Raw genomic sequence first — 27,804 nt, 5'->3', positions numbered from 1 at the left:
GGGAAAACACAGATACTATGTAACATACAAGTACATTTCCATTGGATTACATTCATAATCTGACTGGATTTGGACACCTAGATTTAATGTTGTTTAAAATATACAGTATATGGCTTTTGTGACTAAACATGAAAAAAGATGGACACACCCAGTCAAAGATGGATGTACTTTGTGCTGTGTTGTGAGAAATCAATAAATAGATCTCATTTCACATTATGATGTCCTACTCAGACATAAATGAATGACATCCTCATGCAAGTTTTTTTTTTTTTTCATCTGCCTGGTTAAATAATTTATTTTTGTAAACGTCTTTTATGGCTATGGAGTTTTCTATGTTCTAACTCCTCTCCAAAAACTATAGATAAAGATAATGCTTCACATTTCATGACCTCCTCTATCATACATTAAAATTTTGCTTACTGGCACAGACAAAAAATCCTTCATAGAGAAAGGACTGGGCACCTCGGTGCCTTTTCACCATATAACACTAGCTAGTCCAAAAGAAAAGCCTTCAGCAAATATTTACAGACATCTTTAATAATGTTGGTGGTCTTTGATATTTTGGTCTCTCATCTTTTGCAGCAGTGATGAGATGTAGCACTGCATCATGGGTAAAGGCCAAGAACTGAGATTTAAAATATGGTGATCTAATGTGTTAGGGGGCAGCAATATATACAAAATAGGCACTTACACTTTTTAATTAGGTATATATGCTGGATAATTCAGGTGCTTGGAAAATAAATATAAAACTCATCTCTATCAAATCTCCTTAAAGACGCTTCTCCAATGTTGTGCTATTAGCTTTATGTGAGTGATGAGCTGTGGATTTCTTTTGCGGCCTTGTGTTGATCTCTATAAACACAAAATAAATAATGTCAGTACTCCTCATACAACAATGTACAAACAATAAAGTTTAAAGGCATTATTGCAAAAGACATGATATGAATAGATATTTCCTTTGGAAATTAGGTTAGATTAGAATGTGATTAAAGGAATATTACAGGTTCAATACAAGGCACTTACAATGGAAGTGAATGGGTCCAATTTTTGGAGAGTTAAAAGACAGAAATGTGAAGCTTAGAACTTTATAAAAGCATTAATTCTTCTTTTAAAACTCATGTGTTTTTTGAGCTGTAAAGTTGTTTAAATCATCATTTTTACAGTTATTTTAGAGTTTAAGGGATTGTTGACATTACATCATCATGGCACAAAGTTGTAAAATTGGCAATAACTTTACACAGAAAAGGTTTGTGAGTGATTTTATTAAACTAAAATCATGTGAACACAAATATTGTTTGTGTTTTGCGGCTATACTTTAGAAACAGTGAGTATTTTAACGTTTACGGATTGGCCCCATTCACTTCCATTGTAAGTGCCCCACTGGAACCCAGATTTGTGCTTTTTTTTTTTTTTTTTTTAAAACAAGGGGCAAGTCAGAATACATTTTTGTGGTAATCAACATTATGCCACAAATGCTGTCGATTGAGCTCAACTTGTATTAAACCCGTTAAACTTAGATTATTAACTAATATCTTCTATGCTTTTTATTAAAAGTATTTGCTTGCACTTTTGTTTTGGCAAATCTATAATATAAAAAAATCCCTAAATATTAAAGACAGTCTTTCTAGGGAAATTCTAAGCTTTTAAAAGACTCATGGCCATGCCCGAGTAGCTTACTGGCTATGCATTCCACTTGTGGCTTCTCCCACTGTCCATCTGCCATACAGCGGATCACAGGAAGGTGGCGCTGTGTGAAGTTTTCGTTGCACTGGTATCTGATAATGGAATTCACCTGGTAACGTTCTTTCTTGTTTCCAAACATCCTGGCATTCTCCACTTTAGGAGGTTGGTCACATGATACTGAAAGAGGACAATAAGTTATTAATTGAAATGATGGATTTTAAAGGAATAGTTCACCTCAAAATGAAAATTCTGTTATTATTTACCCCCCCAACTTCTCTCCAAACCCATATTACTTTTTATCTTTGGTGGAACACAAAAGCAAATTTTTTAAAAAGGTTTATTTGCCATTATGACAATGAACAGTGACTCTGGTCTGTCAAGCTCGAAAAAGGACCAAAAGCACCACAGTAAAAGTAATTGATATGACTCATGCACTATATTCCAAGTCTTCTGACATGATACAACATTAAAAAAGTAAAGCAAATATATATATTAAATATACAATAAATATATATATACACACACACACACACACCAATCAGCTACAACATTAAAACCACCTGCCTGATATCTAAAACAGCTCTGACCCATCGAGGCATGGACTCCAAGACATGGCACCAAGACGTTAGCAGCAGATCCTTTAAGTCCTATAAATTGCGAGGTGGGACCCCATGGACCGGACTTGTTGACCCAGCACACTGAACTCTTGAACTCTTTGTCATGTTCCTCAAACCATTCTTGAACAATTTTCGCAGTGTGGCAGGGTGCATTATCCTGCTGAAAGAGGCCACTGCCATCAGGGAATACCGTTGCCATGAAGGGGTGTACTTAGTCTGCAACAATCTTTAGGTAGGTGGTACATGTCAAAGGAACATCCACATGAATGCAAGGACCCAAGGTTTCCCAGCAGAACATTGCCCAGAACATCATACTGCCTCCACCGGCCTGCCTTCTTCCCATGGTGCATCCTGCTGCCATCTCTTGCCCAGATAAATGACACACACGCACCCGGCCGTCCACATGATCTTAAGGAAAACGTGATTCATCAGACCAGGCCACCTTTTTCCATTGCTCCATGGTCCAGTTCTGACGCTCACATGCCCATTGTAGGCACTTTCAGCAGTGGACCGGGGTCAGCATGGGCACTCTGACCGGTCTGTGGCTACGCAGCCCCAGACGCAGCAAGCTGCGATGCACTGTGTGTTCTGACACCTTTCTATCATGGCCAGCATTACGTTTTTCAGCAATTTGTGCTACAGTAGCTCTTCTGTAGGACTGGAACAAATGGGCTAGCCTTCGCTCCCCACGCGCATCAATGAGCCTTGGGTGCCCATGACCCTATCTCCAGTTCACTGGTTGTCCTTCCTTGGACCTCTTTTGGTAGGTATTAACCACTGCATACTGGGAACAGCTCACAAGGCCTGCTGTTTTGGAGATGCTCTGACCCAGTCGTCTAGCCATCACAATTTGGCCCTTGTCAAAGTTGCTCAGATCCTTATGCTTGCCCATTTTCCTGCTTCCAACTTCCTTCACTTCACCTGTCAGTTGTTTTAATGTTGTGGCTGATCAGTGTATATATAAATAAAAAGCAAATATGGCTACATTGGTAACATCAAACCTCATTGGTTCTCATCATGTTTAATGACCAAACGTGCAACATGACATCATGACCAATGAGGTTTGAATTTTACCATATTTTTTTAAGAGCTTTTTTGTCCTCTTTTGAGCTTGATACATCCAAGTCACTATTCACTTAGAGTATGGTAAGTAAACCCTGTGAAGACTTTAAAAATGTACTTCTTGAGTTCCACAGATGAAAGAAAATCATATGGGTTTGGAACAACATTACAGTGAGAAAATAATAACCGCATGTTCGTTTTTGGGTGAACTATTTCTTGAACTGAATTACATCACAGTTTCTATCAATGAAGGTATTCATTTACATTTGGTGGGGTGCGTACCTGGTCCTGTTTTGCATGTGAAAGGTAGGAGGTAGTTGCAAGGCACGTCATTCCATTGGCCATTTTCATGCCAGATCATTACAACACAGTCTTCACCAGAGTTGAAATAATTGTCAGGCTGGTTAGGCCTCCAGTTCTCATATTGCTAAGCAGAAAAATAGGTTAAAAAAATCAAGTCTTCATTCAATTAGTGCCAATTAGCTCTATTATTTAGATTACAATTTCTCAGCAAGCTTACCAGTGGGGTCCCATCTGACCAGCGGAAGTCATTTTCCACTGTTTTATCATTCAATCCAATCCACTGATAGTCTTGTGCATACGCTGTTACAATAAAAGGAGGATTACTTGCAATCAGAAACACAGCAAACACTTAAGTGCATAAACACATACACACATGGACACATAAATGACACTCACAGTTGAAGAAGGATTGCTCCTCTGGAGTGGTAATGCTAACCAGGTGAGCGTTTAAGTCTCGACAGTGCTGCTCAGCATCCACCCAGGTCTCTCTCTCCGACATGTGCAAATAACAGTTGCCCTGAAACTTAGTCCAGCCCTCCTTACAGCTGTGTACATCTGAAGCAAAGTCGGATGATATATCCCATAGGAAATAAAACCCCAAATTAGATATTGTTAAAATCTTTTTGTTTTCTCTTTGAAAGCAGGAGGAAAAGGAGAAAAAGGCACACACTTGTGTCTCCTCTAGTTTTAGAAGAGATCTCAACAATGTCCATCATTTGATACCAAAGTCTGCAATCAAAAGTCAGAGATTTCAATATGAACTAAAACATTCTTATTCCAAAACCTAATTATCTGAGCTATCTATCCCCATTATAATTTTATAGCTCTATACTCTTATTGTATGTCAACAATTGTATCATTTGTCATTATTTCTTCTAAGGAATTTTAACAGAAACATGAGACAAAGTTGATACTTAAACGGGTCATAACATTCCTTTTTTTTTTTTTTTTTTAATTCTTTTAATGTTCCTTGAGGTTAAATTATAATATTACCGTAGTCATATATTTGTAAAACATGACCATTTTCCACCCTCATTCTGACCCTCTGTCAGAAACGCTTGGTTTTGGTGCTGTTTCTCCTTTAAGACTTGACAGTAAACACCCTCTGTTATTATTGGCTCTCTGCTCTTGACTGACCTGCTCTCTCTATTTGCCATTCACTGCTCACCACTACTAAGCGGTGCTATGGAATTGATTAAAGGTAAAGTCGGCATTGATGTGTTGTTGAGGAGCTGGTCAGATGCAAATGTCTACCACAGTGTGACATCACAATGTGGAGGAAGTAGAGAATGAGTCATTTGATAGCTTGGTTTCAATGAATGCTCTTTTTGAAGTGAGGGGGAAGTTTTGAGTTCTGAAACTTACAGTATGTTTTTATAGTACAATGACCTCTTATATGTCAAAAGATCAAGGAAAATGTGATTCCTCATGCCATGACCCCTTTAAATTTAATTGAGAACTCCATTAAGTCTCCTGAGTGATAAAATATAAACTTCTTAGCAGTAATTTTCCTCTGGGATTTTACAACATAGCTACTATTGCAAATGTATATAGTCACTGATTAAAAAGACAATCACAAATGACACAAAAATGACTGTACATGCTATTTCAGAAATAAATGAGAAATACATATGGGGAAGTGTCTGAGGGATTGTTTTGGATAAAGTCACTTTATCTTTCTTAAGAGTTTTAAAGAGCCCATATTATGCTCATTTACAGGTTCATAATGTTTTTGGGGGGGTCTACTAGAATAGGTTTACATGCTTAAATGTAAAAAAAAAATATATATATATATTTCTCATACTGTACATTGCTACAGCACCTCTTTTCACCCCCTGTCTGAAACGCTCTGTTGTAGCTCCTGTCTCTTTAAAGCCCCCTGCTCTGATTTGTCAGCTGGCCCAGTCTGTTGTGATTGGTCAACCGCTTAGAGCGTGTGTCAGAAATATAACACCCCTTACTATAACCGAGTTTCAGCTCTCGAGGCTTCCTGAGCAGCACATTCCTGGGGCGGACATTATGCAAATTTGTTACATAGTGATGTAGCTATGTTACGGAAGTAATGGCTGGACTGCAAACCAGGTGTTTCAGGCAGTTCAAGAGCAGTGTTTTCTGTGGGAGAGAGTAACTACCTTTGGCATGGACTTTTACATGTACAAACAGCTATATTACACACTAAAAGAAAGGCAAAATCCCAAAAAGCATAATAGGGCCTCTTTAAGCAAGCGACAAATGCATCATACAGTACGTGGCAAAGGTATTAATGAATTCAGCTTTAAAGGGATAGTTCACCCAAAAATTGTAATTCCTTAATCAATTACTTACCCTCATGCCATCCCATATGTGTATGACTTCCTTTTTTTGCTGAACACAAAGATTTTTAGAAAAATATCTCAGCTCTGTAGGTTCATACAATGTAAGTGAATGGCAACCAGAACTTTGAAGTTTCAACAATGAGATAAAGTCAGCATAAACTTAATCCAAATGACTCCAGTTAATGAATCTTCTGAAGCGATCCAGTTGGTTTTGGGTAAGAGCAGACTAAAATATAACTTTTTCACTGTACACCTTGCAATTGAAGGCTCTAGGCACGATCATGATTTCAAGCTCGATTACACTTCCTAGTGCTTGACACATGCGCAGGGCTCATTTTTGGAGCTTCAAAGCCCTGATCACCACTCACTTGCATTGAATGGACCTACAGGACTGAGATATTCTTCTATAAATCTTTGTTTGTGTTCTGCAGAAGAAAGTAAGTCATACACATCTTAGATGGCATGTAAATAATAAAAGAATTTTAATTTTTGAGTGAACTAACCCTTTAACAGATAATGTGAGTTTTCAACAATCCCATGAATTCTAATCGACTGATGACTGAACTTCATCTAGGCCAAGAGCAAACATCCCACAGAACATCTACAACTAACATAACTGGTACAGGGATATTTTTTTGGACTAGTCATATGTAAAATATAAACAAATTTTTTATACAATATTTATATTTTGTAAAATTTTCCCCTTGGTTCAGAAAGTCAGCCCCATGAGTTAATGAAGGGTTGTATTCTCCCTCTAGATTTTTACATGACCTGCAAATTACATGTGTCATTGATTCCTTTACCACAACTGAATGATGTAGAGTTTGAGAGTTTTCAACTGCAAAACTCTCATTGACAACAGATTTCAAAAAATGGACTGGCAAAAGTCTCTCACAGAAAAAGAATAAATATTTCCAATCCCTGAAAAGCACACAGAAAAGACATACAATACTGTTTGCCCCCAAGGCATTTTCATGTGCCCAAGGATGCCCATTTCACTGAACCACAGCAGCTAGAGTTGCGTCACCTTTAAGCTTGCATTTAACGGTTAGTAGAATTAGCTGAAGCAAGCCCCGTACCAATCTCACAGCGGTTTCCTTCGTAGCTGGGCAGACATAAGCATTTGAAAGTGTCCTCCACCTCCACACAGGTGGCTCCATTGGCACAAGGGTTTGAATGGCAAACATCAACCTCTGCAAATAAAGGTTTAGCAGTTAAGACTGGCTATGAAGATGCCCTGAGGTGGGCCAAGCTTAGCAGAGAGCATAACTGAATCAGAACTCTTGGAGCTGCTTGTATATCGTAAGTCGATCATAACACCTTATCAAATGATTTTGATAAGCTGAGAAGTTTTAGTGATATACTAAATGAATTCTGGGGTAAATAGAAAGATAGATAAGAGAAAGTTGTGGTTACTGTAAGAGTGCTGGCCAAGGGTCAGTTTTCATACCTCCCATATCCTTATAAATGAGATAAATTAACAACAGAGTATTGGAGTCAAACACTCTTACAGTCCCAGAAATAAAGAAGCAGAATTTAAGAGTTCAGATTCATATGAAGAGTGACGAATTTGAATATGAGCATGTACCAGAAGTTAGCAGGCGTGCTGGTTAAACCAGACTGCAGGAAAGGCACAGCTGAACAAAAACAACATAGGTGAACAGTCACTTAAATGTCATTTGGCTCTGAATGTAAATTACAGTAACCACGCACGCATGCAAATAACCTGTAAAATTGATTGTGAGGACATGAATCAGGCATGGGCAAAATGTAACAGAAGTGAACAAAGTTATTCACAAATTAAATGTATACAGTGAAGCAGTCAGACTGTTGGTTGATTCATATTAAATCATCAGCCTAAAAGGACAACAAAAACAACAGTTTTGCAGCATCCTCTCAAATTTATCATACATTTATGTCACCTTACAATCCAAAAATGTATAGGAGTTCCATCTCATCATTTACTCACCCTCATGCCATCACTGATGTGTATGACTTTCTTTCTTCTGCTGAACACTAACAAAGATTTTTAGAAGAATAGTTCAGCTCTGTGGGTCCATACAATGCAAGTGAATGGTGACCAGAACTTTGAAAGTCCAAAAAGCACATAAAAGACAACATAAAAGTAATCCATACTCCAGTTGTTAAATCCATATCTTTAGAAGTGATATGACAGGTGTGGGTGAAAAACAGAGCAATATTTAAGTCCTTGTATACCATAAATCTCCACCTTTGACCAGCACTAACTAGTAGGTGGCAATATGCAAGAAGAATGTTAATCGCTAAAAAAACAAAATAAGAAGAATTTGGTAGTGAGTGTGAAAGTGAGATTTACAGAGATTTATAGTGAAAAAAGGGATTTAATTATTGATCTGATTCTCACCCACACCTATCATATCACTTCTGAAGACATGAATTTAACCACTGGAGACTTATGGATTACTTTTATGCCTTTTTGCATTTTGGGCCTTCAGAGTTCTGGCCACCATTCACTTGCATTGTATGGACCAACAGAGCTGAAATACTCTTCAAAAAATCATTGTTTGTGTTTAGCAGAAGAAAGAAAGACATACGCATCTGGGATGGCATGAGGGTGAGTAAATGATTTCATTTTTGGGTAAACTATCCCTTTAAGATAATTTATAGCAGAATAAATGCTGTCTGACTCACCAAACTGGCACTCTTCTCCATGCAGTCCAGGTGGGCAATGACAAAGGCCCACACCATCCTGCACTGAACACGATCCGGCACCACAGGGGTTTGGATCACATGGGTTGACAGAAGCTAACAAGTTTTTTGAAAAAGACACAGAGCAAAGCATTAAAACCATAGTAGAAATACACTAAATAGGAAAGGGAGCAGGTTTTATCTTTAGATATTCTAAATCTATTTAAATTGAAAAAAATTTTTTTTGTGGTTCTCAACCCTGTTCCAGGAGCCCCCATAACACTACATATTTTGGAGAGCTGCATCCGAAAACATAGGCAGCTGACTGAGACTTTCGGCGAGTTCACACATCCTCCATGAGCGAGATGTGAGTGGTGCATTTTCATTTTGGCACCCATATTAACAGATGACACCAGACTGGGTGGTAAAAATGATCTAGCACGTTATACGATTCAGTTTGTATGCCGCCACCTCATTTCACTGGCGTTTTGCAATCTATGGTCTGACCACAGGATGCGCCGGTGTTACGTGCAGAGATTCACAGTCTCCTAGCAAAAAAATATGACAGAGACTGTCCCAGACTGCGACACACAGAAGGTTTACAGCCATTTACAGCGGGCTTCGGCCAATTCTAGATTTGAGACGCTTGAATTGCGTGCTCGCGAAGCGCCCTTCAAAACGTTAACTCAGATTTTGAGATTTGCGTTCGAGGGAACTGCGTATCAATTAAAAGTCCTACCTTTCGGTCTGTCACTGGCTCCCTGCACATTCACAAAAAGTATCGATGCAACACTCGCCCCATTGAAAATGAACGATGTGCATGTTTTTAATTACCTTGACTATTAGTTATTACTAGTCAAATCAGAGGCACTACTGAGCGAACACAGAGACTTGAAATCTGAATCTGAAAAATCTGGGTGTGATTGTCAACTGGGTGAAAGGACACTTTTCCCCAGCCAGCAAATCTCCTTTTTAGGAGTTCATTTCTATTCTGTGAGCATGCGTGTGCACCTCACAAACGAGCACGTACAGACCATTCTTCGGTGTCTGTCTCAGTTCAAACTGGGAAAACATTGCCACTGAAGTAATTTCAGAGAATGCTGGATTTTATGGCGGCAGCATACATCGTCATACCGTTAGTCTGTTACACATGAGACCTCTACAGTACTGGCTCAAGCGACACATTCCACATCACGCCTGGAGCCACAGGCACATGCACATTTCTTCCGACATTGTGAATACTGTTCTGATTCGTTCAGACAATACAACAGTAGTGGCGTACATAAATCGGCAGGACTCCGATCGCCACAATTAATGAACCTGACGCATTGCCTCCTCCAATGGAGTGGGCGTCATTTCCTCTCATTACGTGCAACACATGTCTCAGCCCGTCTGAGTTTCAGAGCAGATCTATTGTCATGCCAGGAAGCATTATCAGGGAAATGGAGACTTCATCCTCAGACAGTGTTGAGGAAATATTCGGCAAAGTGGGAGTTGATGTATTCACCTCCATGGAGAACACCCACTGTCCCCTTTGGTACTCCATGTCCCAAGTCCTGCTGGGCGTGGACACACTGGCTCACATGCATTTCCACCGGTGCGCCTCCTTCATTCTGTCATCAGCAAAGTCCAAGTGGACATGGAAACACTTCTGTTAATTGCACTGAAATGACCCAATCAGTCCTGGTTTCCGGAGATGATAGAAATACTAGACGGCCCTCCATGGGAAATACCACTGAGGAGAGACCTTCTCTCTCAAGCACAAGGCATGATTTGGCATCCCCAGCCAGAGCTGTGGAACCTACATGTGTGGCCCCTGAATGGAGCACATCAAATGAGCCAGAATTGGCTCAGTCAATGATGAACACTATTTTACAGGCTGGAGCACCTTCCACGAGATGCCTCTACGCATTTAAATGGCACGTTTGCAAATTGGTGTTCTTCACATGGTAAAGACCCGGTGAATTGTCCCATAGCTGAGATTTTGACATTCCTTCAAGAGCGGCTGGATGCTGGTCTTACCCTGTCAACACTCATGGTTTATTTAGCGACTATCTCAGCATACCACGCCCTGGAGGCTGGCTCTTCGATAGGCAAACATAATCTAGTCATAAAGTTCCTTAGGGGAGTGAGGCATTTGAACCCCTTTCGCACTGCTATGGTACCAACTTGTGACTTAAATCTGGTGCTGAATGTACTCTCAAACTCCCTGTTCAAGCCGTTGGAATCAGTTGAGCTGTGGGTGCTTTCCTTAAAAACCACACTCCTATTTGCTTTGGCCTCATTTAAACGGGTGGGTGACATGCAGGCGCTGTAGAATGACAGCTCATGCCTGGAGTTTTGTCCAGATCTGTCAAAAGCCACCGCTAAATCTAGAAAAGGCTAAGTGCCTAAGGTTTTATCAATGCCCTTCAGGGCTCAGGTGGTTCGTTTGCAAGCCTTTTTCCCCACACCATTTAATGCAGATGAAGAGCAATCTATGCATATGTTGTGCCAGGTGAGGGCATTGCATACATACAGTATGTCGAGTGCACCTGTCAGTTTAGGCTGTCGGATCAGCTCTTTATTTGTTATGGAGGATGAACAAAAGGAATGTCCATCTCCAAACAATTCTCTCTCACTGGATTGTTGATGCAATCGCCCTCGCTTATGAATCACAGGGCTTGAATTGACCATTGGTGTCAAAGCGCATTCAACCAGAAGCATGGCCTCGTCATGGACATGGACATACAGTGTGTCCTTACAGGACATATGTTTGGCAGCAGGATGGTCCTCACAAAACACGCTCGTGAGATTTTATAACCTGGACATGGTGTCCATCTCCTCACAAGTCCTCTCTGTATAGAGCGCTTCTTACATTCAAGCAGGTGAGTATAGTCAACCAACTCTAGTCAACACAGCCACCTAATTATATGCTGCAGAACTAAAGTCATAAGCACTCCCATAAGAAATAAAGCCTACTTTCCTAACCATGTTGTGAGAGAGTTAATAAACCATACTGTGTATATCTATATGGTTCATATAAACCTCAGACTACATTCATTACTATTTGGCATCTACCACGTGGGACTATACATATACACTAAAATATGACTTATAAGTCATCGGCCTGTGACTCCTTATGAATATCTCTATTTAGTGTTATAACTCTGGGAGTGTGATGTCACGTAGTGCGCCGTGATGGGATATCGTTCCCCATAGTGCTTACAGTAATGTCGAGTGAAATTAATCGAAAGGTAACGTCTCCATTTACACATGTAACCTCGGCTCCCTGAGATGAAGGGAGTTCAGAGTTTCATAATACGAGTGAAACTCTTGTCCCTCAGTCATAAAATTCTGAAGAAATGGTGACTGAGCGCCCGCTTATATAGGCCAACTATGCACCTGAAGGGGCGGGGCTCAGACACCATTGCCAATCAGAGGATTGGTGTGATTGTTTAAGGGTTTCAACAAGGTCGTGTAGAAGGACACTCCCCATAGTGTTTACAGCAATGTCTCTTTTCCTTCATCTCAGGGAACCAAGGATACACGTGTAACCGGAGATGTTTTCCGCCAAAATAAAAGCTTGATTAATATGGGAAAAAATATGACAGAATTAAATAATCACTGTAAAGTTATGTAGTATTCACTATTATAATTTAAGCAATACCTCACATCTGTGCGCAGCACTTAATTTGACTAAAATAATGGCAGTGGTTTATTTTGGATTGTGCTATGAGGATCTGTATAAAAGCACTTCATTTGATAAAAGTAATGCAATGTTATGTTGAATAAGAATTGGTCTATTTTCATTTAATTAGCATTTTAATGAATTCAGTTGTTTAGACACCATTTTGATGATAAAATTTAATTAAACTGCCAAATATGAAACAACATGAGGGTGAATAAAATTTTGGGTGAATTATTCCTTTAAGGTTTATGCAACAGAAATCTTACCTTTCACAAAAGGGCCTTCATTGACAGAAGGGGTTTGTGAAGTGATGGCAGGTTTGATAAGTAAAGGTGCAGAAGTAATGGCATCATGTTTACTGATGATCCCCTCTGGTTCTGAATAATGCACAGGCACTGCAGCATCACTGTACAGCCCTGATGATCCTTGAGCTGATAGAAGAGCTAAGGGATCATCACTGGTGTTCAACTGTGGTGTGTTACCAGTTGCTGGGCTCCACTCATATTCTTGTCCACTAGAATAGACAGTTTGGTCATCTCCACTCGCTGAGGACAGTCTGACATTGCCACTATACTCCACCTCCTCCCGTCCCAGCTCCATGCCTTGGAAGGGCTTGTTAGACATTTCTATCACGGCACCATTGGTGAAGAGGGTGATATCACCACTAGCTGATGCCCCTGATCTTTCTCCTGATTCGATGGTATAGCCTCCAGATGTAAATCCACTCCCTTCACCAGACCCGAATAACAAAACCCCATACACTTCCTCCTCACGAGATTGTTTTGTGAGATCAGTTAATCCTGACCCCAAAAATGTCATTCCAGAAAACTCCAAACCACTTCCAGAGCCGCTGTGGTCACCGCTCATTCCAGAGAAATCTCCACTCACCCCAGACCCTGAGATATGCCCTGATCCGCTGAAATCCACATGGCTTCCACCCAAATCCTGTTCTGTTAAAGATGGAACCCACTGGCTATCCACCATGATAACACCACTGCCATCAACCAGTGAAATGCCACTAAAGCCTCCAGAGGGAAAAACTCCTGATGAGAAACCACTGAAACCTGTGGACTCCTCAATGGAACCTGATCCTGAGGAGATGCCGGAAAGTTCTCCAATCTTGACGCTCTCACCTGAGCTGCTGGAAATGTCTGAAGTAGATGCACTCTCCTCAGAGCTACACCCCGACCCACTCCCTGATCCTGAGCCCTGGCCTGAGGGAAAGGTGAGGATCTCTGTGCTTCCTTCCCCAGCCTCCTCGCATCTCCCTGAAGTAGATCCAACTCCTGACAAAACTTTGCCACTTCCTGAGAAGATTACAAGGATAGCTGAGCCATCACCGCTGATACCTGACCCTGAAACATCACCACTGGACCAAGATCCTGACAGGTCTACACTGGAACTTGATGACCCACTCGGTTGATCCCCACTTCCACTGCTCAATAGATCATCGGTGCCACTGGCCCCGGATGAGCCAGAGCCAGATCCAGACGGTTCCACAGGGATGGGAGGAGTAATAGGGGGAAATACTTAGAAAACAGAAATATAGTCAGCTTTCTAGTCATGCATAAGTCAATTGTGTTGAAAATTAAACAATGAGTGTATCTTGAGATACATAATATTACCAGGTCTGAAAAGACTAGGGAAGGATGTGATGTTCACTATCACTTCTTCTGTCACAGTTAAGTTTGGTTCGCTTTCATTTAGAGACATATCCAGATGAACTATATATAAAAAATACAAATACACAAACTGAAAAGGATAGTTCACCAAAAAAAAAAGAAAATTCTGTCATTATTCACTCGTTCCATAGCCCTATAACTTTCTTTTTTCCATGAAACACAAAAGGAGATTTTAAGCAGAATGTACATCTCAGTCACCATCAGTGTTGGGTGTAATTGGATTACAAAGTAATTAGTTACTGTAATATAATTACTTTAAGGCACAAAAAGTTGTATTTGTAATGTAGAACATTTTAAATTGTAATCAGATTACAGGTTACTGACTTTCATTTAAAGTAATTTTTTTAAGTACATTACTTGGGTTACTAATATAAACAAAAAAAAAATAGCATTAATGTGTAATACAATTCAAATGTGAATTCATATGTTTATATTTATGTCTGTTTGCGTTTCTGTGACAGCTGAAGGGTGTGCGACAATGAACAAGGAGAAAATAGACATTATTTTGAATTTGTTGAGAGCAACAACTAAAAAATGTTCGTGACAAGTGTTTAGAAAGTAATTTAAAAGTAATTAGCAATGGGATTACTTTTCAATTAAATAATCAGTAAAGTAATCTGATTATAATTTTAGAGAAGTAGTTAGTAATTCGTAATAATTTTGTGGATTACTTTTTTAAGTAACTTACCCAACACTGGTCAACATTCAGTTAAATTTGCATTTTTTTCTCTATACAATGAAAGTGAATGGTAAATGAGGCTAACATGCTCCCTGACATCTCCTTTTGTGTTCATTGAAAGAGAGAAAATCATATAGGAGTGTGAGTAAATAAAAAAATAGATTTTTAGGTGAATTACCACTTTACATGTTTTACATAAAAAATTACAACAACCATTACTTTGCATGCTTTGCTTTATTGCCTGTATCCAACTACAGATGCTATATTCACCCTTGAAGCAATACGCATCAAATTTGGTGTGCAGGTCAGGAGAGCCCGTCTGGTTGGGGAACAAGTAAACTGTGTGAACTCCAGCCTTCCCTCTACCACACTGATGCCGGGGGTTATTAATGGAGTAACGTACACTGCGGTCAAGAAGCCAGCCAGCACGACACTTATCAAAGCCCTGCTTCCAGGCTGCATACAGGTCTCCAGTGGAGGCCAGGGAGGCGTTCTGGCCCTGGCAGTAAGCCACTGCTTCATCGTAAGTGAATCCCTCGAATGAACTTGCATGGAAAATTTCACCTAGAAAAACCCACAAGTGTGAATATTTACTTTAAAAAGTATCTTATGTTCAAGCTACATAGAATAATTCTGTATCCCAAGAGAGAATCCAGTTGAGAGTGAAATGTTTGTGGAAAAAAGAAACTCTCAAAGTTCTACACTGAAGTCAAATTGTATTGCCTTTCTATTTTTCTATTTGCTGTAAAGCTGCTTTTGAACAATATGTATTGTAAAAGTGCAATATAAATAAAATGTAATATTTAATGAAAAGGCTCTTACCCCTTGGTTTGTCCACATAGCAGTATACATCATAGCGCTCATCAGCAGGACGCAGTCCATAAGACCTCACACCAGGAACATGTTCCAAATCACCAGAGCATTTCTCACGTGGAGACACAATGGGATACCTGCATATCCATAATTTGCATGTTATATTTTTTAATTAGCACTGTCAAATGAATGTGTTAAATCAGTGCGATTATGCAGCTGATACAGAGAAAAAACCAACCCTTTAGCAGACAACACAACATGAGGGCGCGTTCAAAATTCAAACTTAGGGATCTCAAGATGTGATTTTCTAAGTATTAAACTACGTTTAACTTGACACAGCGACCTAAAAATGGTATGTTTATGACAAGTTGCAACCAAAGTGAGATGCCCCAAAAGCATCTGTTTGACGCAGGTGTAGATTGATGGGTCCTTAGACAAGCCCTCAAAATAAATCTCAGACTGATTGACAAATTCAGTTGCAAAATGGATTGCTGTGAATTGTAGGCCAATGATTAGCTTATGTTCAATAATATGCAAATAAACAATACATTGGATTCTAAAGCCACTTTTTATCCATCTATCTATCTATCTATCTATCTATCTATCTATCTATCTATCTATCTATCTATCTATCTATAATATTTATAATTATTTAAATATAACTATTTACAATTATTTCATCATTATATATTGAATTATTGTTATTTGAGGGGCTTATATTTATATATGCAATTAATTCGATTAATTGATCAGCACACCATGTAATTAATTCAATTACAATTTTTAATTGATTGACCCTATTTTTAATGCAAGTTCACCTTGTCAACAGTCTAAGAGGGATAATTCCACTAGTCACATCTGTCATCAGCCCAGCAACAAATAATTGGCTTTATAATACTTTTCTTTAGTTATACAGACAAAAAAAATTCAAAGAATTTTGAACAGTTCAACAACAAGTGAGGCAACAATACTGCAATGAATCTAACCTGACAGACTGATCCAAGAGCCAGCCAGCATCACACTGATGGTAACCAGCCTCATAGGCAGCCAGGAGCTGCTGAGGGCTGGCAATGACTGCACCGATGCTCTGGCATGCAAGCTGAGCCTCCACAAAGTTAAAGGCATAACGACTGGAGCTTGAGCGGTAATGGAACACCACCCCTGTGCACAGAATAAGAGACAGCAAGTGTCAAGAGACTTATCCCACTTATCATGAACATCTATCACTGAGGAAAAACAAACTCCTAGGGTGAAATTGGAACATTTAAAATGGCCATCAGAACATTTCTGTATACCACAAAGTCAATTTCTTTATGAAAAATTTCACATTTCTGTTGTTTCAAACCAGAATGTTTTTTTTTTCTTCTTTGGGACACAACAGGAGATGTTAGGCAGAATGTTAGTCTCAGTCACCATTCACTTTCATTGTATGAACATGAAATGAAAGTGAATGGTGACTGAGGCTGACATTCTGCCTAATATCTACTTTTGTGTTCCACTTACACAGAAGAAAGATAATCACACAGGTTTTGAATTATGGGTGTCTCACTCAGCTCCCTAGTTTAGTAATAAGGGCACTGGCCAGGGAGTCGGCCATTTCTGTCCCATTACCAGTGCACTGAAATGTTCGCTCCCTAAAAATTCCCAGAATGCACCGTAATAACCATGGAGCATTGTTGCTCACTACAGTACATTCCTTTACCAGAAATGTTGTCATCTGAATTCTTTCATGTCGTTAGAAGGCAAGCACAAGTCTAAAATTATGAAGTCAAACCGATGAGATGTTGTTTGTAATATCTTTCATCCATAATTTGCATGAAAAGTAAAAAGCTTTTAAATATAAGTTTTTAGAAGGAGATTATTTCTTCATTTATGTCACTTATCTTTCATAATAACACGTTTTAACATCTACCATTAAATTGCACTGTAGTGTCATTTATACAGCAATGTTGTCGATTAATAGCAGGATGCAACCTCCTAATCGTGCTGCAGATAATTAAGTTATAAGTATCCCAATGTTCATTGGATCAACACCCTTGCCAGTGCCTGAATTCGTGTTCACAATATACTGATAGATTCATGACATAATGAGTTGACCTCCTTCCAATTCCCAAAAGAATCTAGCACATAAGGTGCTACTTGTTGTACAGTCACTGATATATATATACTGTATAGAACTGGATTGCTGATGCAACAATAAATTCCAATGGTCATATTGGTATTCCCCAACTGCCAAAGAGTCTCAGTGACTGATAGGCAATAACGTCACCGTTTCACTGTCTCTGGGCTCCGTATACAACAGTCGCATTTCGCTCCCTAGTGTCAGTGGTGACTGACTTTTAATTTGCTTGTTATAGATAATATTCGCTGTAATGGAGAAGATTTTTGAGGACTGCAATGTTAGTCCATTCACCTGCCCCGGTGTGCAGCTTATCAGTGCAACACAACGTTCACCAAGGAATGCAAACCTGTCAACAAGTCATAATGGAAGTAGGAAAAGCCGCAATATCTGCAAGTTACAAGGTGACAACATGTCCTTTTCCCTGGACAGCCTCTTTTTAGTACCTTAAAAAAGTCAGACTGGGATTTTTAAATTGCCTAAAATGCCTGTTTTCATATTGACATGCTCTATGGTCATAGATACATGCCATACTTTCTGTGTGAGCTGATCAGTTTAATTTTATCCATCTTTGCATGGCTTATCTCCCTTTCTGTCTGCAAGCCCTGCTGTGTGTGGGTAAATAGAAGAAGAATGAGAGAGAGAGCAAGCGAGAATGCGTGTGAAAAAGGCAGTTTTAAATGAAACTATTTACGCAAAAGTGACTCAGAACAAACACTTCGATGTTCACCATATATATGTCTGAAAATGTCTGTATCTTACCTCATTTTCAGTTAACTTGTTTACATTCAGCTTGATATGTTCGCCACTGTACTTAGTTAGAACTACTTTATAGATATACTTGCTCAGGCTTTCAAGAAGCAGAAAAATTTCCCGACTCTAAATAAACAACAATTAGATGCGTAGGAAGTTTGTGTTGTAAGGATTTACAGGCATATTTCAGATATACAAGTGGTGGTTGAACGACTAACGTTTACTCTTTGAAATGAGATGTTTTCCTATTAAGTCAATAGGCACTGGAATGTTCTGGCATACCAATATGGCAACGCAGTGGCTTCAATGTTATGACGTCATCAGCAGTCCAGGTCTATAGATCAGGTTCATTACATAGTAAATTCATCAACTTTTACAGTACATTCCCAAATGTGATACACATACCTGTGGCAGACATGATAGCTTCAGTTTCATTCATACGGGAAACCTCTGACTCAAGATCAGTCCTGTTACTGACCCCTTCCACAATGTCAGTGATCACCCCAGTGGAACTGAGAGGTGGCAAAAGAGGCAGCTGGGTAATATTTAGCACAGTGTATGAGGAGTCAACACTGGTGGTCATTGAGGGCTTATGTGTTACAACTTCCCCCTTTAGTTCACTCTCAGTGGAGGCATGCTTTAAAAAGACCTGGGAGCTGTCTGTGATTGTGCCAACGCTCAGGACACCACTCCCCACCTCTGTAGTAATCTGCATGTCTGGAAATATGTCAGGGAAACCTGAACTCTCCTCATTATTTTCTGAATGAAAGAAAAAACAAAAAACAGCACACCTGTAAGTATACCATTCCTAATCAAAAAGCACAAATAGCTATCATTAAACGTTCCATGAGCAAATTCTCACAAATGAATTCAAACATATAACAATTAAAAATATAAGATTTTCAGAAAAAGTAAAAAAAAAAATAAAAAATACAAAAAAAAGGTAAAATCTACAGATTTGTTTACCAGAGTAGCAAAATGCATCGTAGCGGGAGTCTGGGAGAGGGTAGCCGGTCTGATTGGGAAAAAGATAGATGGTACGCACTCCTAGAAGGCCTCCTCCACACTGTGGTCGGGCGATGTTGATGGGGTAGCGGACACTCCTGTCAGCCAACCAGCCTGCATTACAAACATCCATGCCTCCCTTCCAAGCCATGTACAGCTGTCCTGTGGTAGCCAACTGTGCACCCTGCTTTGTACATTCAGCTTCTGCCTCCTTAAAAGTGAATTTTTTAGGGGAAGTTGTGTGTACTACTTTTCCTGTAAGACAAAATGGAATGTTGCTAAGTCGAAACATTGTAATATGTTCAAGTGAGAAAATAAATGGTTTTCCACCATCTAAAAAATGCAACTGGAATGTACCTGTCATTTTCTCAGCAAAGCAGTACACATCATAAGTCTCATTCACGTCTTTCACTCCATATGTCCTCACTCCTGGAAATTCATACTTGTCGCCATAGCAAGCCTCACGAGGGTCATGAATAGGGTACCTTTGTTACACAAAGAATCAATTAGCCTTATTATTTAAATCAGCATTACTATTTTCAACCATATCAACTAAATATACAGTACAACTGCTAATGTAAGTTAACTGACCTGACTGACTGATCTGAAAGCCATCCTGCATCACACTGGTGCAAGCCCTCATCATAAGCTGCTTGGAGTTGCTCTGGAGTGGCGATGACTGCACTGTTTTGAATACAGGCTGCCTTGGCCTTCTCAAAGTTGAGGGTATATCGTGTGGTGATTGCACGATAGTGAAAAACAATACCTAAGAAAAATAAGTACTATATTTATCTCAAATTTATGAACAACATGTGTGTATATATTTTTAAGGATCTTTGCACAAACAGTACCTTGAACTTGAACATCAACAATATCATAATTATCCTCTATCCCATGCATGACCTCACAGCGGTACACTCCTGAGTCATTGGAATGGAGCTCTGTGATCTTAATGGTGGCGTCTGTGGGTGTCATTGGGTATCCCACCATGGAGACCCTGTCCAGATACCTTTCTTCTATGTTTACTATGCCCTCGGATGCCACTAAAATGTTTGTGGTCTTTTCTGTGGTGACCAGACTCCATTTTATCCGGTGAGACAAAGGGGCAATGGTGGGGGCACCGGGGTCATTGACTGTGTTGTCCTGGAAGTAGCATGGTAGAACTATTGTGTCACCCATCAGAGGCTGTAGAGGAAGCTCATTGGGTATGCTGACTGTGAACATGCTTTCAGGCTCTGTGATGATATACACATGCATGGGAAATACAAGGACATGGACTTCTATGAATAGAAATCTAACACAACACTTTGACATCACAAAAACAGACAAAGAAGATAAGTTGGGTGAGTTAGACTGTGAAATTATTTTCATGAGTACAAATTCAATATGCAATTTACAGAACGAATACACACCAGTGTAAATCTCTGAGGAGATGCAGATACATACACTCAGGAGAAGCAAGGACCGCATGGTTCACCTACAAGTTTAAGATAAAATCATGTTTGCAGACATATTGAGCAACAATGAATAAGTGAGAAGATGACTTGTACGTATACTGTTCAAAAGATTAGATTCAGGTAACATATGCAGTTGTATCAAATGAGCAAACTGTGGATTTCCAGGTTCAAAACAGGGGGGGGGGTGAATGGGGGATACATTCAATTTGAAATTCCTAAAAATACCACAGAAAGGGTATAGTTCTCATGCTAGAGTGTGTTGGTTCTATCTATTCCAACTCACCAGACAGTTTAGGAATTTACTCGTCATTAACTGCCATGCATGGATAGAGAAAGAACTACTGTCTGTGCAGTTCACAGAGTTGTGGGGCAAAAAGGGTCTCAAAAGGTTTGGATCACTGGACAAACATACAAGATTCATAAATCCACTTTTAGGAATTATGCTTTATTTATTAGCCTTGCTCCGGAGCATGCAGCTCTTCCTATACATAGACTTATCTACACAAAATCCACTTATTCATAGCTAGGGAAACTCACTGTTTCTATAAGTGCTTTTTATACTCCATATACTTTATCCAGTTTGCCCTCACCCACATCTCTCCTAGTCCAGTTGAAATCATATAGCAAACAACATAAAAATATCTCTGAGACAGTGTAACAAACATGCACACACTCTGTGACTTTAAACAAGCCCTTTTTAATGTATGAGGCCCCTATAATTGCACTGAATTTCTTTATAAGGAAATATCTTGAAGTGTATGTAGATATACAGTATATAAAGATGTATATAAAGCAGAGAAAAACAATTAGGCTATTTAAAAATATACGTAATGTTTGTGTTACTTTGTAAAGTGTTCTGGATTGTGTTTAGAGAGTGAGCAAAGGAAAGAGTCAGATAAGATATTATCAGATGCCAAAGTTGGTTTCATGGGAAACAAGCTGAATGGCTTACGTGTTGATCTTAATTTTTCCTTTAAAGTCCTTTAAAAGTGTTTCTCCCAATATAAGCAAGTACAAATGGAAATAATCCTAAAGGTTTACAAGGCATGAAAAGATACAGGCCTGAGTCAAGGATACAATTAATGCAATTAAAAATTCTATATTTACGTTTTGTGGCTATACTTTTGATACAATATGTATTTTAGTGTTTATGGACAACACACTTCCATTGTAAGTCCCTCACTGTAACCATGATTTTTGCTTCTTTTAAATAAGCAAGGGACAAGCAAGGGGCAGGGCCACATAATGGCCAGGGTGGTACTGGTCCACTCAGATTGACGGCTGGTCAAAACTGCTGGAATACACTAATAGTTAATTTGTAGCACTCCAGCTAGTTCACATGCTTGAAAATCATCATATTCCTGTTATAAAATATAGTTTATAAAAATTTACTTTAACTCACCAAGTCATTTAGTGATGTCGTGCCGATTTTTGACTCCCAAGTATGGTTAGGGGTAAGTGTAGGTGAGGCCTTTAGGCTACTATGGTTTGGGTTAGGGATGGGAGTAGGGGTAGGGTTTAGGGATAGGGAACAATCAGGTTGCGGGGAGTACAAATCTCGCGGGGAGTCAGATTTTGGCACACATGTGTGTAAACAAATCCATGCAGCATCCAGATAATTAATCTACGGTGCATGGATTTGACACACTTAAGTTTTTGAACATTAACGTGGGAGTGCATTAGAAGTTTCTGTAGATGGCATGGCATTTCTGTGGTTTGGCATGCTGGGTACTTAACATGCAACACAAACCACTAGCATATACAGTAACAGGGTGACCAAATGTCCCCTATTAAAAATGTCTAAATTGCCTATATGTCTGGGATTTGGCTTTGTTTTCTTTGGCAATATGAATCTACAATTATTTGTCTTGTCAATAAAGTATTGTACCTTAAAACTGTAACTGATACTGCTCCCAGCCAAATGAAGAGACCGTGAGGAAAAAAGTCAATTTTAATGAAAAATTATTTTCGTTATCAATAACAAAATCATGTAGCATTACTTCTGAAAGTAGCTAATATTCCCCAACTCTGTAAATTGTTAAAAAAGTTTTTATAGTAAAAAATGTTATATTGGCTATTTACTGTAAAGACTTTATCAAATAGTATTTATTGGGGAAATGAAAACAAATATGGTAAAAATCTGTCAAGTCTGTCCAATTTACATATAAAAGATCATTTGTATAGGGCAACGTCTGTGTGTAATATGGCACTTCTCAGTAGAAAAAAAAAGTGAGGGGAGGAAAAAGCCCTCTCATTTTACATACTATTTAAAATAAATATTATGCGACATTACAATAGATCCACGAAGCACAAAACAATCAAAGGAGAGAGTTTGTCAGCCAAATTAAAGATGTGATCTTCAGGGAACTAGATACACATAATAGTGTATTAATGATATTCATTGCATTTGATCTTTTATATCATTTTATTAAATTTAATAAAATGGCCATTTAATTTTTTCATCTCATCTCTATGACCTATAAGGGTAAATTACTCAAAATAAACTTAATCATTGTTTAAATGATTATTTTAGTACTAATTATTGGGTAACACTTTACAATAATTCATTAACATTAGTTAATGAATTAGGTATCATGAACTAAAAATGAACAATATATTATTTACAGCTTTTATTAATCTTTGTTAATGTTAATAATTAAGAATACAATTGTTCATTGCTAGTTTATGTTAGTTCATAGCACAGTAACTTATGTTAACATATATAACTTTTGATTTTAAAAATGTATTACTATATGTTGAATTTAAGATTAATATATACTTAAAAAATATTGTTCATTGTTAGTTAACTAATGCTGTTAACTAATGTTAACAAATGGAACCTTATTGTAAAGTGTTACCAGTTATTGTTTTTGTACCAGTAATAATGCAACTACGTTTTACATTGGTTTAAATGAGCCAGTATTGACTCGTAACGGCTGAGGAAAGGGGTATGCTTCATAATATTCACAATGAAGTTTGAAAGTTGGCACAGAATAGAGGTCCACCCTGATTCACCAAGGTCCACCCACCTGGAGATTTCTGGCCTCGCCACTGGGACGAGCCAAAATTAGTTGTTGTGGTAATCAACATTATGCCAGTAATTCTGTTGATTGAGCTTAACTTGTATTGATTTTCCTTTATGAGGTCTGCTATAGCCTATAAAATAACAGATCTTTGCATGTTGTCACTTTGTGTTCAAATTGGAGAGATCCAAGACCAAAACTTCCAGAGATCAACACAATTTGTGAAACAATCATTATAGAATGTAATACAATTGTGTAATAATCAATAACATTTATCTTTTTATAGTAGGCCACTTCCATATTACAGTCCACTTCAATAGATTCCTCAAGCTAAGAGATATAACTCTTTCTGAAATGTGCCTTTCCTACAAAACCACTAGTCCAGATATAGAAAATAACGTGATCATTATTCAGATTTACGAATCTGAATTAGAATCAGCAAAAATATCAGTTTGCTCCTATGATAACTTTAAGGTCTATGTCCAATCAACTGTCAACGTTTCCTTTTGTGAAAATGACTGATGCTTCAAACCTTTTAGTGTGTATTTTATAATATTACATACCTTTAATCTGCAGTGACATTGTGCTTGCAGAATATTTGGGTACACCTTAATAAGCCGAAGATGCTGCGGGGATGCTAAATTGGTACAGCTTCTGTATAGCATTTAATTGAATCCCATTGCACAGCCGAAAGCAAACTTTTACATTACCTGTTTGATGGAGAATCACTCTGAAGAACACCTGAAACGCTCGTAGTCCTTCTTGATTGCGGATGACAAATGCGTTTTGCTCCGTTTACTTTCCAATAGCAAGCGTCTCTCAATCTAAAGCTGCTATAAAAGGGTCTTATGCGCTGTCCAGCTGTTCACTGGTGCGTCTCGCTGAAGAGTGGGAAGCAGAAAGAAGCGCTTTTGAGAGGGCGAATGGATTGGGGGGGGGGGGGGGGGGGGGCTGGGGTGGAGAAAAGCGGCACACATAAAATTTCCATGTATGATGTAATTTGGCTAAACAAAGATTCTCCAAAACGTGTGTGGCAAAACATGCGCAAATCCTGACGATCATAAATGTCAACAGTCCATCCAGATTCCTATTTATATCTAATATAACGTTATTTAATATTTCCATTACAATATGCCTTTTGTCCAGTTCTGTAGGCTATGCCAAAATTGCAAATGTAGGCCTACTTTTCTACCTGAATTTAAACTTTCTGGGGGGAAAAATGCCTATAAAGAGCCGTTTTTTCCTTCTTCTACATAAACATGCATTAGACGGACTTCTTTGATTGTTGCGCCCCTTCCAGCTGTTTTTTCAGCGTCTCGCGCAAGAGCGCAGCAGTGTCAAATAAAAGAAATGAACATCAACTACATGCGTCACGTTGCGTCAAGGTTTTTTATTTATTTATTTATTTATTTTATTTTTTTAAGCGCAAGAACGTGTTATATATATATGCAGAAAGCAAAATGCTAAAAATAAATAAATAAATACTACTACTAATAATAAAAATAACAAATAAAAAAATAGTATAAATAGATTCAAAAGGCATATGCTGTATAAATAATATTGACCAGAAAAAAGCACATTTTCCTTAAGGTGTGCCTTTAGCCCGGTTGTACGCCATATCTTTTCAATTGAGATATTAAAGTGGAGATTTGCTTCCTATTCTCATATCTTCCTAAAATGCCAGAATAATGTTTGTACCGTTTTTCTTGGTTACAAACATCCATCATATTAATTAGTGTGCAGGAGTAAGCAACACTGCCAGAAAGCAGAAACACAAGGCTTCATTCAGCAGTCTGGCCCACCCCGTTGTTGCTCTCAAACTTTCCTCTTAGAGAAACATGACAACGTATCCCATTGAAGACAGTCACCATTCTAAATGTGAGAAGTCTGCCATGTCTCATAGACATAAGCTAAATAATAAACAGAGCACTGTATGTACTTTGCTTCAGAGTGCTGAAAAAATCTCTATCATACAAGTTTACACTAATAAATGAATATTTAACCATGACAGATCAAAATCAGTCTTGATTTGTGTTGAGTCATTCTAAACACAACGCTTCTGAAAGGTTTTGTTGTGGCCTATACAAGATCATGTGTTCTCACCTTTTTCAACTGTCAATCTTTACTTTACCAATCACACTTCAGAGCTAAACAAGGAGAACCAGTCAAGCATGACTGGTGTTTAAGCTCAGTTTAGGTTTAAGTGGGAGGGACGTATTCTTTCTATTTGCTTTGGATGGTGATTAAAAACTGTAACTGAACTGCTTGGATTGGACTTCAAAGAGGAGGATCCCACTTCGAGTTTGTGCAAGTACTTTGTCCTCTGTGCTTTTATTCTGCAGTCTGTGTACAGTATATGAAATGAGATGCAAAGGTATGTTTAAAATTTGCCCTGGTTCCCTTTATCACCCTGTGTAGTACTATTTGGACATCACATTTAATTAAAATAAGAGTAAAAATAACAAACTGAACTGATCAGTATGTACAGTATAATCAGACCAGGTGTGTTTAAAACAACAGCCTCTTTAAAGCACTAAATATTTTGTATTTATTCATATTACTTTCAGAAAGCATTAATACAAAAAATAAAAATAAAACATTTTAAATTATGATAAAAAACATTAATTTGCACTGGCACAGTAACTGAACATGTCTGTGCTTCAGACGATATTTGTGTAATAGAGTACAAGGTCAAACCCTTCAGAGAAAAAGCAATGGTGGGCAAAATATTAAATATTGCAAGGTACAACGTGTCCGTAGGTTTTTAAGCAATCGAGCTTATGTTAGTTGACTTACATTGACAACATGCACAGTTTCAAGTAAAGTCTTAGGGGACCTGTGGACATTTCACTGTGCTGAAGAGCTCTTTTCATTAAAAAGGCCAAACGTTTGAAAGACGTGAGGCGTTCTCTTGACTGACAATCTTGTTTATACAGAGGAAGAGAAAACTCAGGTGTCAGGGGAGATTCAAAAGCTTCTTCGCAAGCCTGTGTGAGAAAACAGAATTCCTGAGGGCAGTTCTTCACTCCAGGTGCTTTCTGAAATTCTGCATGGTGGCACTGGACTATGCCCTTCTGCCTGCCAAGAAGAATAAGGAGAGGTGAAACATGGCCTCCCCTCCAACACAGACAGGCATTTTGGAACTTTGAAAATGTTGTAATAAATAATAATTAAAAAAGCATAAAATTGAGCACTGGTGAGTTGTCCAGTTATACGTCTATGACACATGTTCATGTGACTCATATTCTACATAGATGAGTATTTGGTTATGCAATTATGTAGGGGACACCTCGGTTAGTTTTTCTACTACTATATCCAACATAATCTGTCCCTAGTTATTTTGCACTCAGTGTCTCCCTGCTGTCTGGAAATGGGCTTTCTTTCACAGGCGGCAATGGTATTTTTGGACAACGCAGAACATATTTATTTTCCTGCTGGAACTGAACAGTGCATTGTGCACCATAGGTTTCAAGAGAGTACTGTGTAAGTCCCTGAGCTGAGAGAGCCGCCAGCTTTCTCTCAATAGTGTCCATTCACATGCCTCATTTAAATCTGCTGCACTTGCCCTGTTAATTGTCACTGTTTTGTGTGTCACGCACTGATGTACTGTTTTTGTTGCTAACTGGGAATCTTATGCCATCGGCACATTTAAATTTGATAGACAACTACATAAGTTAAGATTGTCAAGAAAAACTTGGCTTGATAAAGACTTGTCTCTTATAGATGGATGGATGGACGGATGGACGGATGGACAGACAGACAGACAGATGATAGATAGATAGATAGATAGATAGATATAGATAGATAGATAGATAGATAGATAGATAGATAGATAGATAAAAAATAACAAGTGACAGACAGACAGACAGACAGACAGATAGATAGATAGATAGATAGATAGATAGATAGATAGATAGATAGATAGATAGATAGATAAAAAATAACAAGTGACAGAC

At 38.6% G+C, this 27,804-nt stretch overlaps 1 protein-coding gene across 2 annotated transcripts; it reads right to left on the bottom strand.

Moving 5' to 3' along the window:
- Positions 1 to 51: 51 nt before the first annotated feature.
- LOC127415591 (aggrecan core protein-like) lies at positions 52 to 24,703 on the bottom strand. Of its 2 annotated transcripts, XM_051654363.1 has the most exons (18): positions 24,559 to 24,703; positions 20,781 to 20,845; positions 20,220 to 20,603; positions 19,960 to 20,134; positions 19,726 to 19,853; positions 19,330 to 19,623; positions 18,769 to 19,122; positions 16,478 to 16,652; positions 15,501 to 15,628; positions 14,949 to 15,242; positions 13,943 to 14,041; positions 12,584 to 13,846; positions 8,651 to 8,764; positions 4,062 to 4,220; positions 3,883 to 3,965; positions 3,645 to 3,789; positions 1,678 to 1,860; positions 52 to 852 (listed from the first exon to the last, which is right to left on the bottom strand). In XM_051654363.1, the coding sequence occupies exons 2-18, from the start codon at positions 20,836 to 20,838 to the stop codon at positions 770 to 772; spliced, it is 4,119 nt and encodes a 1,372-aa protein (XP_051510323.1). In that variant the 5' UTR covers positions 20,839 to 20,845; positions 24,559 to 24,703; the 3' UTR covers positions 52 to 769. The 2 variants fall into 2 exon arrangements, with proteins under 2 accessions (XP_051510323.1, XP_051510327.1); XM_051654367.1 differs by lacking the exons at positions 52 to 852; positions 1,678 to 1,860; positions 3,645 to 3,789; positions 3,883 to 3,965; positions 4,062 to 4,220 and adding an exon at positions 6,580 to 7,173.
- Positions 24,704 to 27,804: the final 3,101 nt, after the last annotated feature.

Source organism: Myxocyprinus asiaticus, chromosome 2, assembly GCF_019703515.2.
Source record: "Myxocyprinus asiaticus isolate MX2 ecotype Aquarium Trade chromosome 2, UBuf_Myxa_2, whole genome shotgun sequence".
Lineage (NCBI taxonomy): Eukaryota > Metazoa > Chordata > Actinopteri > Cypriniformes > Catostomidae > Myxocyprinus > Myxocyprinus asiaticus.
Note: the sequence above shows the minus strand (reverse complement) of the source record. Positions and strands in the feature narration are given on the sequence as shown.

Bases quoted from the DNA above. Each gene is read 5' to 3' on its own strand.
- LOC127415591 (XM_051654363.1), bottom strand. From the start codon at position 20,838: ATGCGGTCCTTGCTTCTCCTGAGTGTATGTATCTGCATCTCCTCAGAG. The intron at 15,629-16,477 runs GTTAGATTCATT...ATGGATATGCAG, and splicing joins CTCTTGGATCAGTCTGTCAG to GTATCCCATTGTGTCTCCAC. The intron at 13,847-13,942 runs GTAATATTATGT...CTGTTTTCTAAG, and splicing joins CCCTAGTCTTTTCAGACCTG to TATTTCCCCCTATTACTCCT.